The sequence below is a fragment of the Cokeromyces recurvatus genome, assembly GCF_025118155.1.
Source record: "Cokeromyces recurvatus strain NRRL 2243 chromosome Unknown BX663scaffold_1, whole genome shotgun sequence".
Lineage (NCBI taxonomy): Eukaryota > Fungi > Mucoromycota > Mucoromycetes > Mucorales > Mucoraceae > Cokeromyces > Cokeromyces recurvatus.
The window spans coordinates 32185-47542 of NW_026251387.1; the positions used below are offsets into that span (position 1 = coordinate 32185).

Sequence of the window (15358 nt, forward strand, 5' to 3'; positions counted from 1 at the left end):
TTATCTCATATTTTACAGTTGTATTTTACATAGTCAAAAAAAAAAAAAAGGTCATGTATTGACAATTTATTCAATGATAAATTATCACAATTGGAGTTATTATCAGCTACGATTGAATTGCTTTATTTTATTATTAATAGGATATATCCCGATTCTATAGTCTCATACAATGAAATATGTGTTTTGTTCTTTTATTTGTTTGTTATTACTAAAATGGATCTACGTAAAACAAATCATCTCTTGTTTTCAAAAAATGTAAATATCATAGGAATAGAATGTTATATATTAACATTGAAAGGAACTTAAAGCTGTTTCACACTTAAACATTGATATACAAATTAGGTAGCACATGCTAAAATTGTCGAACTTTAGATTTTGTTGATTAGTCTCAATACAATCTTACATAAGAAACAAAAAAAATTTTTTTTTTTTTACTATTGTTATGTACAGAAAGTGTGGAGCATTTTCATATAAAAACACTCTACTTGACTGCCATAAGAATAGTTTAAAACTTAGTATGGCATTGATGTGAAAAAAGAAAAAATTTTTTCACACCAATAAAATACCTTTTTTTTATGTTTTATACATACTCTTTAGCATAATTCTTTTCCGTTATCTGGAAGAACGTTTTTCCTTAAAATAACTATAATTGCACAAATTTACCGTAGTAAGTAAAAATTCCAATATCTGCATTAAGAAATAAGACATAACAAATAGCTCATTTTGTCATGGTAATATATTAGTATAGATTTGCTTCTTCCTTTTTGTTGTCTATTCTGTAATAAAAGCCAATAATCAATAAAATAGAAATTACGTTGGTTATGACAGATGACAGTGGATTATTGTTTATCGAAGGGAATTTTAGGACTGCTCAATCAATTTTTTAATTTTATAAAAATGTTGATTGATACATAAAAAACTGCTTACAGCTGACGAAAATAGGTTGCGCCACTAATTTTTTTTTTTGGCCTACTCAAAAAAAAAAAAAAAAAAAAAAAAAAAAAAAAAAAGTTGGGACAACAGATTTGAAAGTGGGGCAATCAAAGAATTTGAGATATTGACAGCCAAGAAGATTTGGGACATCCTTTTCACAACCTTCGCAGCTTTCCTAATTTGTTTCCTCTCGTCAAAGAGTAGCTTTTTATTCAGTGAGATTTTTAGTCAAATCGTTTTTTTAGTAAAATTTTCAGTAAAACCCCCTTTTTTTTTTGTGAGACCGTTTTTTCAGTGAAATCGTTTTTTTATTCAGTGGATTCTGCAAAGGTTATTTGTCACAGTTGTGACAAACTGTTTTCTTCAAAGCATTAATTCAATCTTCATAAGTACCATCTCCACATCAAAAAAGTAACGGTCGAGTTGAATGGTGGTGAGTAACTTTCTTTTTTCTTTTCTTTTTTTATGAATACTTATGATTCTTTTATTGATTAATTAATTAATAGAATCAAGAACCATTTTTCGAAATGATAGTGGGGCGGGTCTTTGTTTGTCTCTGTTTTGTGATGGTGCTTACTATCAAACTTCTGGTACTTTGAAGAGACACATAAACTACAGTCATATAGTAAAGAAGAAACTGAAGCTGATTCCGACGACGATAGTGTGGTTCAGGATGATTGTTTGGATGTCACTTTAAAGGTCAACAGATCGATCCCGGCACTAGTGGTGTCCACTGTCCCTAATGAAGTAGACAGTCTTAGACACGACCACCATACAGCTGTATTGTCTACGCTTAATGCTATGGGTGAATCAAAAAAAAAAAAAAAAAAAAGAACAAGGAAAGAAACTACTAGTCACGGAATTGGGAGACCTTGATCCAATAGCGATTGTTGACTAAACAGGCAAAGAATACAACCTGCTAACCAACAAAAAGATCGTCAATAACATTATCGAATCAAGTTTAAATCGAACACCATTCGTCTTTTCTTTGCCATAGAAAACTTTTTGATAACGAAATCGAAAAGAACTAATCCATTGACTTTTATTGTGGATTGCATATTAGTAGTTCAAATACATAGGTGAGAATATAATAAAATAAACACTATAATCTAATCATAAAAGATATAAATACTTTTTGTTTCTTCAGATTCAATTACTTTTAGACCTTCGGCTAGTATGATTACTTACTTGTTGTATTTATTTTATTGCTACAAATTTAGGATTGGAATAAAAGATGAACATGAGCATAAGCAATCATAAATACATAAAAATGCATACCAAACCCGAATATCATAGTCTAGTTTGTATTCATAACATAGTATATATTTTTTGACATTGGGTCGTTGCCTTCTGCAATACATGACGACAAAAGGGACGTTAACTTCTTAAGTTCTGGGTTCGCTATAATTTTAATACTTGAATCTTCTTCGAATAATGACAATATGGATTTAAATATTTGCTGGATTTTGCCATTACCCTTTGCTTCACTTTGCAATGACATCACGATCTTTTTTATCTACGGCGGCTTCACTTCCTTTATTAAACACCCGTGTAGCGATATACTTGAATAGCTTTGAGGATGCTGCACTACTGCTATCAACATCAACTTGTCTTGATCAATCACAAAACGTCCAAATGCTCAATGGTCTTGTGTGAATGCTGTTAGTGTACTTTTTTATTTATTTATATTTCTATTAATAAAATCGTCCAGTAGCAAAAGACAGAAATTTAGTTTTAATGGTACTTATTCAGGTATTGTAATGAATATCAAATACTTAAAGATATATGTACTCACAAATAAAACCCGTTAATAGTTAGAATAATAAATAGCATAAATTTAAACATTAAAAATAAACTTATTATGCAAAAATATACTATGAAAAGAACAGAAGAAGAAAAAATAGATAACTTGGATTATTTCCAAATCTTTTATAAAATAATCTATTGTAAAGGTTAAATATCACCTTCTTATATTATGCTTTTTCTTTAATACATGTAAATATTATATATACGGTTGGAATTTGTATACATTAGTGAAGAACATATACTGCATGAAAGGGAGAAAATCTATTTATTTGTTAACTTTTTCCATTTAATATTAAACAATTAATTGTTTAATATTAACTAACAAATTGTTGGATAATTCATCTACTTTAACTATGTTTACAATACGTTCCGAAAATACTGTCGCAGTTCATCAAACTAATAGTAGTACATGTGTCTGTTTGATAGATAATTTTTTTTCCAAGAATTGAATGCTGTTGATAAGTGAAGGTGTTTTGTATGTATACACACTCAGATTGAAATACTACATTAACAAGCATTGTCAGTACTACTGGCAAGAGGTATTGGGACTAAAAGTAATGTATTCATGTATTTTTATATTAGTTGGATGGTGTTTATTAGTTCGATAATAAATATAATTAGCGTGTTTAAGAACAATATCTTCATAAAGTTTTCTAGAATTCAAGAATAACTTCCTTCATAGAATAAACATTAATTACCTGCTTAACTAGTTAAATCTTAGTCATTTTAATATAGTTTATTTATACGATAAAAAGAAGAGAGTGAAAAACAAAAAAAAATCTTTTTATTTTTTCATGAAAATGAGTGTATACATGTATATACATTATTACCGGCTTTAGTGTGTAGCTGCAGAAGGCATCTGGGAGATTTAGATTTTTCAAAGGCAAAGACAAAAGTTGATATGTTATTGGTGCTTGATAAATGAATGTAACTTTTAATGTTTGAAAATGGTGTCAAGACTGACTAATAAACATTGACATCAAAAGTATGCGCTATTATATCCACCATTTCTTCCTCAAAAAAAAAAAAAAAAAAAAATATGTTTAAATACAACAAATTCAAGATATTCTTAAAAGAGTTTCGTGTATAAACAAATAGAAATACAAGAACAAAGTAAGATACAATTCTATTAAGGTTTAAGAACAATAGCTTGACACTTACCATTAATACATAGTAGCTGAATTCAAATGTAAAGACTGCAATAACGTTAGACATCATATAAAGAGAAGTAGTAAATATGAATAATACCAACCTAAAGCAGTACAAGGTAAAGTATATGCATTCATACATAGAATTTTCTTTAAAGCGAAACACCTTCCAAGCGATTGCTTAGTTTAAAAAAACCGGAGCAACTTTTCAACACGATATCATATAACCTATGAGATGCTTCCAGAAGCAAAAGGGTATAGTCGTTGCATAGCTACTGCTTGTGTACAAATGGCCATGATCTACGCAAAATAATATCGCCAAGTGTTTCGAGACCAGACTGAAATCATATATCTTGCACAATGTTGCGGAAAAAAAAGTTTGAAAAAGGTACATAGTTTGTTTATTAAATATTATGCTGAATGTTTTTTTTTTAAAAAAATCTATATGATAATAGCCAGATAAAGGTATACTCAAAAAAAGATGACTCATATGTACTGTTACCAGAGTATTTGTGGAAGTACATTACCTACATGGCCAGATATGTCTTCCTAATATGTACAATAATAAGAAATCGGTAATTGATAACAATTGTAAAGAATTAGTAGACATAAACATGCCTAAACCAGTTACACTTCAAAGCTTTTCGAAGTCTCTAGGAGCCTACATACCTATGTTAACCTACATTCTGCGAAAATATGAACAGCAACATCAACAGATATCATTAAAAGACCAAGACAAAGGCGTAAACCAAAATTTTCCTCAAATACTCTTGCTGCTTTTGCTGGTAGAACATTACCAAGTGCCTATGAAAAAAAAATTAGAAATGTTCACTCAAATCTTTGATTTCAAAAGGCTCAAAATAAATAGGTGTGTAGTTATTATCATATAGCTTCCTTGTATATATATATTACTCATTTTTTAACCAACACTTGTTATTGTATACTTACTATAGTATTGAAACTTTACGGGATCCAGCTAAGAAGAAAAAGGTTGTAGTTGTTTTTTTAAAAATAAATATTATCCCAACCGATGGTTTTACCGCTGATGTTGTTCTTATTAAAAGACAAAGACAAATAATGATGTTTCTTTTGATTGCTACGAGCAAGATTTTGATATTTTATTGTTCAGGCGATGTTATAACACAAGTAAAGAGTTCAGCGATATTTATTTCTTTTTGCTATAGACCCAAATCAAGGGCAGGTGTTTGCTGTTCCCCATGGTCATGATGAAAGTTACCATCAGATTAAAAGATGCTCTACCAAAGAATACTATACTTATACAGGCAGTAGAAGACATGAGAAAAGAGAAAGAAAAAGAACGTCTGATGAAAATATGCATAAAGTACTTTTAAACACCCCCCGCCCACAAAAAACCCGCCTATATATCAACATATCTACAGTATGTAACATATATCTTGCTACATCTCCAAAGAATGTTATTATACAACGGCCAGTCAACAGCTGAATCTCACTTTCATTTGTACCAGAGTGTGAAAAGAGCAAGACAAGAAATGTTCAACCTTTTGGTGAACGGTGGTAAGAAATACAATCAATCAAAAAAAAAAAAAAAAAAAAAAAAAAAAAAAAAAAGCAAAGAACAGAAAGAAAAATGAAATGAAGAAGAAAAAAAAAACAAGATGCACAACAGGATACTATAAATGAAGAGGTACAGCAAACCACAAGGTTAGTGCTAATAAAACAATAGAATAATTACCATATTAATGCATTGTTTATATAGAAGAAAAGACAAGTCCTGGAGATCAGAGAAATTTTCATTATCAAAAAGAGAGTTTACCCATAATTTCTTTTGGTAATGAAATGTTCGGTAAGGACACAGATAAATTTCGTGAACTCTGAGTTGGTCTGACTGGAGTACTTTGGAATCAACTTAAATGCAGGCAAATATCTGGTAATTTTACTACTTGCTTATGTAGATGAGTACCGTACTTTGAAGGTAAAAAAAAATTATTAGGATACTTTAATTTTTAATTTTTACAACTAAGTATCAAAATATTGCTAATATTAAATGTGTTACTCATGTAAGCAAATGTCTTTTACTGCAGCTATCATCGAGTTGCACAGTGTCCTCGATTGCACAAGTTGTGGAATGATATGTCAACGTGATGTCAATGCGACAAAAAACATCTTTGAGATTTCTCAAGACATCCTTGGTGGTCGTGGTCGTCCTTGAGAATTTACAAGATGCAAATAAATTTTTAATTATATCGCCGTCTCGAACATGGTGTTCTTTCTTTTTTTTTTTTTTTTTTTTTTTTTTTAGATTTTTACTGGTAAGAATCCCAAACAAAAATCCTAACTCATCTGAAAACTAATTTTCTTTTTTTCTGAATTTCCTTTTACGCTTCATCCAAAAAAGGTAATCAAATCACCTGAATTTTAATTTTGATTCGTCCAAAAAAAAAGTTAACAATTTCCGAAGTTAAAGTAGAAATATTATAATGAATCATATCTTCAGCCACCATCTTTAATATTTTTTTCTTGTTTCTTTTTTCTTATTGTTCTGAAAAAAAAAAAAAAAGAAAAAAAATGGCACCTACTGCACTCCCTGATACACCTACTTATTCCCATATCAAAATGGTCGCTTCTGACCTTGATGGTACTCTTGTTGTTGGTCATTTTGGCGGGTAAGTTACCTCTAACACACACACACACACAAGCAAACAGCAATTGAATTAATAACACTATAGTGGAAAAATGACACAACGTACAGTTGATGCCCTTCAAGCTTTAGAAAACAAAGGCATTCGAATCATCATGGCCTCTGGTCGCCCTCCTCGTTCAATGATCCCTATTGTCAGCCAAGCTAACCTTAAACATCCACTTATTGTTGGTTGTAATGGAGGTGTTGTTCTCGATAGTGTCACAAAAGAAATCATCAAAAAATACTCTCTATCTACTGAAGCAGTTCGTGAACTTATTAAAGAAGTCAAGGCTCATTTTGGACCTGATGATATCTTGATTGGTGGTGAGAGCGGTACAAACTTCCGTTGTGAGGAAGCTTATGCACAAAAGCGTTGGAAATGGGTTGGTCAAGTCTATACTCGTGTAGATGATTTGAATGAGTTAGCCAATGAAACTCATACAATTGAAAAACTTATGCTCTTGCATCGTGAATGGGATGGTGAAACACTCTTTAATTATCTTGAAAAGAATGTCTTGACAGATCCTAAATGGAAAGGTATGATTAACTATTCATTTTCAAGCCCTTATTTTGTCGAAGTTTCTGCTGTAGGTGTCTCAAAGGCTACTGCCATTAAAGATATTGCTACAAAGTTCAATATTACTAGTGATGAAATTATTGCTTTTGGTGATATGCCTAATGATTGCGAAATGCTTCAGTTTGCTGGTATTGGTGTAGCTATGGGAAATGCTCACCAAAGAGTGAAAGATGTTGCTGGTAAGATGATTGCACAGTTTAATATATATATATATATATATATTTTACATTAACATAAATTCTTTAGATATGATTACTTGTAATAATTTTGATGATGGTGTTGCTGTTGTTTTAGAAGAAGTTGCAAAACAAATTTAGACATTATATTATAGAAACATATGATTAGACTTTTAAGTTACAATTTTTATCTTTACGTAAATTATCATTACCTTATTTTAGCACCCTTAAAGATTACATAATAAATTTTTAGATAACTTATTCAATTTTCTTGTGTCATATAATTTTTTTTTTTTTGAAACATTTAAACTAATTTATTAAATATCTATACAAGTGCTGTCATACTTAATTCGCTAAATAATTAAAATAAATGAGATAAAGAAAAATATTATTATTTTTTTTTATCTTTAGTAATGGGACACCCTCCTTAAGCAAGATAATAGGGGCGATGTCAAGTAAAAAGAAAAACAAAAAAAAAGTTATTTTGTTTTTAGAGATAATACGTAATCATTGGCTTTCATTGTTAAGATATTGCTATAGTTATTAAAGGTGATCTGTCCTAGTAAGAAATTTGAGCATAACTATAAATATGTTGAAAGCCGTATAACATTTTATAACAAATATAGTAAAGTCAGGCTCAACCTCTGATTTGCAATTTAACTTTTAGTGACAATACACTTGAAGAAATTTTAATATAAACATAAACAAACAACTAATGATATAAATGATCACTACTTTCACGCCTTTTTTTTTTTAATGTTAGGAAGAAACTATTTTGTCTCTCCAACTTCAATAGACGCCTTCTTTTCTTTCATAGTTAATGCAATATATTGGGAAACTGGAAGCTATAAGTTTAAGGTAACAATTTGAAAGTATCTCTTGAAATTTTGCGTAGTTACTTAAGCATGTAGTTTGACTAGATGAATAAGCAAAATATTATATAAACAGACAGATGCATAGTTTAAGGAGTATATATCAAAAATAAATTTGGCAGGTCGGATCTGCGCCTGACTTCACTAAAAAAAAAAGAACAATGATAAATAGGGCAAAAAAATAATAATATAAACCCTCTATCAAGTGAGCATTTTAAAAGTTTTTTTCTTTATTTGTTTAAAGATTTACATTCAGTTATTATCTTTGATGAAAGTAAAGGAAAAAGTACATCAATAAAAGGGAAATAAGATTGTCTTTTAGACTTATTTAAAGTGATAGTTGAGGTAAAATTCTTTAAATAATGACCAATACTATTCCTCATCATTTGTACACAGGTGTATACAAGAGCGAGCACTGGTGGGGGGGGGAAAGAGCGAGGACTTGCTCAATTGATTCTGGCATCTTTAGCCTTTCAGAGGGTGATATCATGAAACTGATCCATGGTCAAATATTATTTTGAGGCCTGTGATGTAAATTCTTTAATAATACATATATATAAAAGAAATTGCATTTTGTTAACTAAATCATAACAGTTCAACAGAGACATACTTTCTTTATATTTTACACTTAAATATGCCGTGGTTGTATACGTATTTCAGGGAACATAAGATTGCTATTTATCTTTGACGCGAGCAATATTTTTATTTATTTATTTTATCTAGCTTTTACACTTGGAATACACAAATGAAATATTATTGTTATGTTCTCTTCCTATTAACTGAATTACTCGTATATTTGACTTTATTATACATACAACAAATAAACTGCATAAAATGAAGAGGAGAAAGTTTCGGAACACTCTCAATTCGTCGAAGCTAATGCCATCATCAACAATAATAAGCCCTTATTATCATTCATACTCACTACTTTTATAGAAAAAATTAAAATAAAAAAAAAAAAAAATAAACAAAGATAAAAAGCACAATCTATTGTAACAGCCGGCTCAAGAAAAATAACAAATAAGCATCTTTTATTATTAACGTATGCAAAAAAAGACTCATCTCAAAAAAATAAAAATAAAAAAAATCGTTTGAATTGAGTGAAGGATCTAGAAACCTATTAGGACAGATGTATTTATTTAACATGAAGTGGACTTAAAAAAGTGCCATTTTGAAGTGTTCGTATAAAATAAAGCTTAAGACCATAATATTCGTCCAAAGCAGAAATATAAAATTCTCTACAACTTTGATACTGATTTATCTAAATTGATTCAAAGTTCATCTAAACTATACACCTATCTATATATACACACACACAACATATCTTATATGCACTATCTTTTTTCTCTTTTTTAAAAAAACCAGACATAACATAAATAAACAAAAATGAATGTTCACCCACTTTTAATTATTATTAATTATTTAATATAAAAAAACCTTCAAACGCAGTTCTTAAGCAGAGTGGAGGACTTCCAAGAACTTCTTAGAAGCAGCAGTGGAAGCACCAGACTTCTTCTTTTGGGTCTTGGTAACCTTACCAGCAGCAATCTTCTCAGCCTTGATGAGCTCAGCACGACGGAGGACTTGAGCGTAAGGGTTAAGACGGTTCATGACACCTTGGTTCTTGAGAGGGTTCTTCTTTTGAGTGAAGGGACGCTTGTGGTGCTTGTTACCAGCGGGACGAACGACAGATTGAATTTCATCAGAGTTGATGAGACGAGCAACATCGGGGTTGGTCATGATGTTATCGGGCAAGACATAGTTCTTCTTCAAGGTAGCAGGGGTTTCGTAGGTACCATAGAGTTCATCAAGAAGAGCAAAAGCGGATTGAGTCCAGATGATGAAACGACCGAGATGACCACCAGGAGCCAATTGCAAGAGGTTAAGACGACGAACGTTAACCAATTCAAGACCAGGCAAGTTGCGGAAAGCCTTAACGATACCGTTATCTTCGTTGTAGATCACAAGAGGACCACGGCGTTGTCTGTGGCGACGGTTACGGAGCTTACCTTGACCAGCACGGAGCTTACGAGAGTTGGAGACCTTAACGACATCAGTATAAGCATTGATAGCCTTCAAGAGGGCAACGGCTTCCTTAGTCTTGGTCAACTTTTCGATGTTATCGGAAACAACAAGAGGAACTTCTTCAATCTTTTCAATACGGTGACCACGAGCCATGACCAAAGAAGGAAGAGCAGAAGCGGCCAAAGCAGAGGCAGTGGCGAAACGCTTTTGGTTCAAGTTAAGCTTGACGTTCCACTTTCTCCAAGTCTTGGTAGGAGCGAACATACGACCACCACGACACATGTTACCGAAAGCGGCTTGACCGGCACGGTGGGTACCAGAACCGTTAACACGAGGAATACGGGCAACAGCACGACCAGTACCCCAAGATTCAGCAGAGGTTTGTTCACCAGCCTTAGAAGAGACAGCATAAGGTTGACGCTTGTTCTTGGCCATGTTGGTGTGAACAAAGTTGACGATATCAGGACGAATAGGGGCCTTGAAGACGGCAGGAAGAGGGACGGTGGAGGCAACGGTGTTACCGGCTTCGGTATAGACGTTGATAACAGGTCTGGCAGCGGACTAAAACATTGAAAAGTAAAAAAAAAAAAAATTAATGATCTACATTATAAATTGACAATTGATGGAGAAACATAAAAAAAAATAGAAAAGATATAGATTATGCATCATCATGTATCGAAGCTTTAATCGGCTGGCTTAATTCATTCATCCATCCATCTGTTTCTAACTATGATCATTGCTATATCTTTAACGTTTATCTATCTTTTTCTTTCTTTTTTAAGTTTCTCCATCTTATTATGATCTATACCATTTGGAAGTTCGAGCTAAAAAAGAGGAGGATAGACTATTTGCTTGCTTGAAAATTCAATATATTAAAGAGGCTCCAATAATTGAAATGCCGACAGTCTCTTTTTTTTTTTTTTGTTTTTTTTTTTTGCGGCCCGGATAAATAGTAAAATAAACATTGTAACAATTCTTAAAAGTTAATAAAACGATTGTGCATAATTGGCATAGCTCATTTCTATCGTACATTAAAGAAGAACCTGTTAATAAACGCAATAAGATCATTCATAGTAATACAGTGCGTCCGCTGTCAATTGGACAAGTTTATGAAAAAGCTGGTCAGATTTTTGAAAATCATTTAGTCATTTTATTGAAATTCAATTAAAGGAAAGTTATAGAGAGACCTTATTCAAGCAATCGCTAGACAGGGTCAAACATAGCAGGAACATGAATATGGAGCATTATCCATAACAATAAAAAAAAATCCTTTCACTTCTGGGAACTCATCCATAATATCCAATAGTATCGTTAAGAAACAAAAGATAATCATCACCAGTAGTGCCACTAGGAACAGTTAATTTATCTTCAAGAACCTTTCTCATTTTGGCCCCTACAACTTTCCTTCTCTTAACATTTCCAGATTCTCGCCTCGCATACTCACATTGACGACACCATTACCTGATATTGCACCAAGAACAGTATGTAAGGTAGCCTTGCCTTGGTGGAAGGGGTTGTGGTAGTTGCTTTTGTACTGCGTTGTGACCAACCACGACTGTGTCGCATATCAATATCAAACCCGGACTCATCAACACATATACAGTTGTCGAGATAATTGATGCCATTGTTGATCCATTTCTCAACCCATTCAGCACGAGCGTCAAGATTTTTATCTTCGTTTCTGGCAAGAGGGTGTCGGTTAATAAGTTTGATGCTGAGATTACATTTTTCCTTCATGAACTTGGCTACTCTTGTTTTTATTATTATTATTATTATTATTATTATTATTATTATTATTATTATTATTTATTTGTAAGCCAGCAAAGTTGGCTGTCAAGCTTTCAACTGCGCCCTGGATTGTTGCAGTTGGATCATCATCAAAAAAAAAAAAGTGACCAAGTGAGCTTCCAATTGACGGCGAACGCACTGTACTTACAGTGTGTATCACCTGGCGACTTTTTCTGATGCTGAAGGTCTAAAGATATGAATTGCAGAAGCGTGCAATAACGTTCCTGCTTATTACTTGAAAGCTTTTTGTACAGCACTCTTGCAATCAATTCAAATAAATGCAGAAATAAAGAGCCCATTTAATTGTAACTTTCTGTGTTTAAGTACAGTAGACCAAGTTTATTCAAGATAATGAAGAGTATAAAATAAAAATGCTATACCAATTAAAAGATTCAAATAAAAGGAAAACTCATGGTAATGGGTATATAAATATATATATTTATAACTTTAGTTAAAGGCACGGGAATTGTTTTTTATACAAATCAATGTAGAAGTTAATTTAGGAGGATATAAGAGTAGAATTATATTGCCTTTTCCTTTGTTACCATATATACAGTTGGCTTCAAGGAAGAAGAATAGTCAGGTAAAATAAGTTCATCGCACATCTCTTCTGGACTGAGCAACGAATTTTCCATAAATCCTACAAATTGGATCATTGTCGTCAATGTCTCTTCCATAAATACATAAGTTTCTTTAGCTGTGGGCAAGAAGCTATTATATATTAGATAATAACTATACTCGCCTGTATCTGACAATTGGAGAGCTGATAGTTGGATCTGATTACCATTAATCGTGATGCCATATGTATAAAGCTCCTTTTTTGATCGAGTATCCAATAGTCTTTGGTGTAATTACTTTTTACATGACGCCGCAATACGGCATTGATCAATCTCTAAAGTGCCTCTTGTTATAGAACAAGCTCTGAATATAAGCGTAAGTAATATTATAATAGATGAATTACATAATAAAGGATAAACTATAAGCCTGAATATAAAATAAAACTTTGTAGATAACATCTTGTAAATAATATAAAACTTATTGACATCCAATCGTCTAAATGTGTCAACTAAATAAGACATCGTATCATTTCTACATATTTATTTTTATAGCCCTGACAAAGGATTTAGGTCGTCTTTGATCCACTAAAATAGACATCAGGAACCTATATACTCAGATCAAACAATAAACTTTTTATTTAAAAACTTAATCAGACCATTATAACATCCAGTATATAATCTATAGATCAGTCTCTTGAATCAACACAATGTATATCTGAATACTAACACTGTTTCATGACTCATGTTCTTTGACAGCTATTTTTATTTCTTTGATTTCAGGATTCATTGATATAAATACAAGTAGCTATGTAGACACAAAATAGTCTTTATATCATTCTTTTTACGTTGAATAAATAGTCTCAAACTATATTTCCCTTTGTTCTCTTTCTATTTTTATTTTTCTTTATTATATTACGTTCCATCACACCTCTGTCGCTTGGTAAGGTTTTATTTCTCCGGTCCCTACCTCAGTTCCATCTTGTGTATATATTATAAAGTCATGCCGGGTAAAACGCACATCAAGCTCACAATCAACATAACAGTTTGGTGTGACATCCTAATTCAAATTAAGCTTTGAGTTACAGATTATCGCTTCGAACAACAGAGTAACTTGTTTGACAAGAAAGTTTAATTCGTTGTTTTTTCCATGGTTAAACTTTTTCGAGATTACAAATGGTAATATTTTCGCCTTTTTTTTAATTCCGTTCAAGGTAAACAACATCATGCAAGCCAAGTTTTGCTCGTGTGCTGAAAGTGTGGGCAGTGTTGTTAGATTCATTGCTACATTAAACGCAGCTGATTTGTTAAACTCTCTAATAAGTATTTGAAAATTCCAACTAAATTCTGTTAATGGTGGCATTGTGTTTGGTATTTCATATTTGCAAATTATAAATAACAGCGAGATTATTTCCTCAAACGTTGTATCATTATCCATTTCGTGTTTTTGCATAATAGTATGGTATGCGATTTCTTGCATCGATAGATAATACTGCTTTTTTGCGGCATTTTATCTACTGCAGTTTGAGCATTTTCTAAAAGGATATACGAATCATCTGTTGACGCTGTACTAAAAGAGGCTTCAGCTTCATCCAATTCCTCTGATTTAACCTCTTCCTCGAATTGGTGATCCACATTCTCCTCTTCTTCCTCCTCTTCGTTTTTATTTGTACTCGTATCGATTTCTATTATTTTCTTTATGACTGGAGGCACGTCTTCTTTCATAATCTAAGAGACGAGCATGGAGTTACAAGTTTTAGATAATTATCGTGTACCTTAATTCTTTTTCCATGCAGTCCCTTCTTTCCAAATGCAAAGAACACAGCCTTTCTTTAGGTTACAGATGGAACCCTAAAAAGTGCGTCATTGTGAATTTCAATCCTACACCTCAAAAATACTACCTCTACAATAATGAATTACCCAATGAAGATTTTTTCCCGTACCTCGGTGTTCCTATTAAATCTGGTGGTGTCGTACATAAATCAGCACTTTTACAACAAAACATCAATAAAGCACTTGGAACGATGAGACGGCTTACTACCCTTGGTGTAAATAAAAATGGCTTTAACCACATTCTTTCAGCTCGTTTTTACGCCCAAATAGTTCGACCACAATTAGAATATGAAGTAGCAATCACAACCTTCAACCTACGAGAAATCCGCTCTCTAGAAAACTGCCAAAATCAATGTATGCGTCAAATCTTCGGTGGACGACCCTTCACCTCAACCAAAGTAATGTTACACCTAACAAATTTACCTAACATGAAAGATCGTATTTCAATACTCCAAGCACAATTTCTTTTTAGATCCTCCTTTCTGCCAGACAGTGCATTATTGACGAAATTGCTACCATACATACAGTCTCAAACTAAATCAAAATGGTCCCAACTATCCAAATCTCCTCTATGGATATCAGTTTGCAATGAAAATCTTAACACTACGTCTCATAAGGATTTTAGTAGGAAACGAAGACAATTCCTACTTGACAGCTACCATTCAAAACTACAAGAAAAACATTCGAAACTTCTATCCTATTGTCGTAATAATCTGATTGTCGACTCTATTCTCACGATACCAATGACAAGAAGTGAACGGTTTCGTTGTGTGCGATGGCGATCTGGTTGGTTACTTCTTGGTAAACCCCAAGCTTGCCCCTTCCATCCGAATGAACTCTTCACACGCTCACATTATTATTCTTGTTTGCATATGCAAAACCGCCTTCAGATACCTAAATCTATTGAAGATCCACTCTCTTATCTCTTGAATCTATTACCATCAACATTCCATACTAAGAAAGTGAGAAAATCAATTGATGCCT

General features: G+C 32.3%; 6 protein-coding genes across 6 annotated transcripts; 3 read left to right on the forward strand and 3 right to left on the reverse strand.

Annotated features, from left to right (window-relative positions):
* Positions 1-213: 213 nt before the first annotated feature.
* On the forward strand, positions 214-1831 carry BX663DRAFT_481776 (uncharacterized protein; the record flags this gene model as incomplete). Its single annotated transcript, XM_051524373.1, has 6 exons — positions 214-255; positions 598-667; positions 718-731; positions 1440-1523; positions 1552-1738; positions 1767-1831. The coding sequence occupies 6 exons, from the start codon at positions 214-216 to the stop codon at positions 1829-1831; spliced, it is 462 nt and encodes a 153-aa protein (XP_051387423.1).
* A 586-nt stretch (positions 1832-2417) lies between these two features.
* BX663DRAFT_547170 (uncharacterized protein) lies at positions 2418-5184 on the reverse strand (the record flags this gene model as incomplete). Its single annotated transcript, XM_051530994.1, has 4 exons — positions 2418-2544; positions 4415-4505; positions 4571-4691; positions 5125-5184. 4 exons carry the CDS (start codon positions 5182-5184, stop codon positions 2418-2420), a joined length of 399 nt encoding a protein of 132 aa, XP_051387424.1.
* Positions 5185-5320: 136 nt separating this feature from the next.
* On the forward strand, positions 5321-6078 carry BX663DRAFT_481779 (uncharacterized protein; the record flags this gene model as incomplete). Its single annotated transcript, XM_051524374.1, has 5 exons — positions 5321-5423; positions 5626-5712; positions 5822-5841; positions 5891-5926; positions 5962-6078. 5 exons carry the CDS (start codon positions 5321-5323, stop codon positions 6076-6078), a joined length of 363 nt encoding a protein of 120 aa, XP_051387425.1.
* A 333-nt stretch (positions 6079-6411) lies between these two features.
* BX663DRAFT_490929 (HAD-like domain-containing protein) lies at positions 6412-7563 on the forward strand. Its single transcript, XM_051524983.1, has 3 exons — positions 6412-6532; positions 6596-7305; positions 7373-7563. Exons 1-3 carry the CDS (start codon positions 6435-6437, stop codon positions 7441-7443), a joined length of 879 nt encoding a protein of 292 aa, XP_051387426.1. The 5' UTR covers positions 6412-6434; the 3' UTR covers positions 7444-7563.
* A 1985-nt stretch (positions 7564-9548) lies between these two features.
* On the reverse strand, positions 9549-11231 carry BX663DRAFT_533835 (ribosomal protein L4 domain-containing protein; the record flags this gene model as incomplete). The annotated part of the gene is made up of 2 exons (XM_051530560.1): positions 9549-10760; positions 11163-11231. The coding sequence occupies 2 exons, from the start codon at positions 11229-11231 to the stop codon at positions 9627-9629; spliced, it is 1203 nt and encodes a 400-aa protein (XP_051387427.1). The 3' UTR covers positions 9549-9626.
* Positions 11232-12508: 1277 nt separating this feature from the next.
* Positions 12509-12838, reverse strand: BX663DRAFT_425468 (uncharacterized protein; the record flags this gene model as incomplete). Its single annotated transcript, XM_051522486.1, has 1 exon — positions 12509-12838. A coding segment is annotated over one exon (330 nt), but the record flags the coding sequence as incomplete, so codon positions are not given.
* Positions 12839-15358: the final 2520 nt, after the last annotated feature.

What these genes read in the sequence shown, in the direction of transcription:
- BX663DRAFT_490929 (XM_051524983.1), top strand. Translation starts at nt 6,435, where the DNA reads ATGGCACCTACTGCACTCCCTGATACACCTACTTATTCCCATATCAAA. An exon ending in GTTGTTGGTCATTTTGGCGG is followed by an intron (nt 6,533 to 6,595) that starts GTAAGTTACCTC and finishes ATAACACTATAG; the next exon opens with TGGAAAAATGACACAACGTA. An exon ending in AAGAGTGAAAGATGTTGCTG is followed by an intron (nt 7,306 to 7,372) that starts GTAAGATGATTG and finishes TAAATTCTTTAG; the next exon opens with ATATGATTACTTGTAATAAT.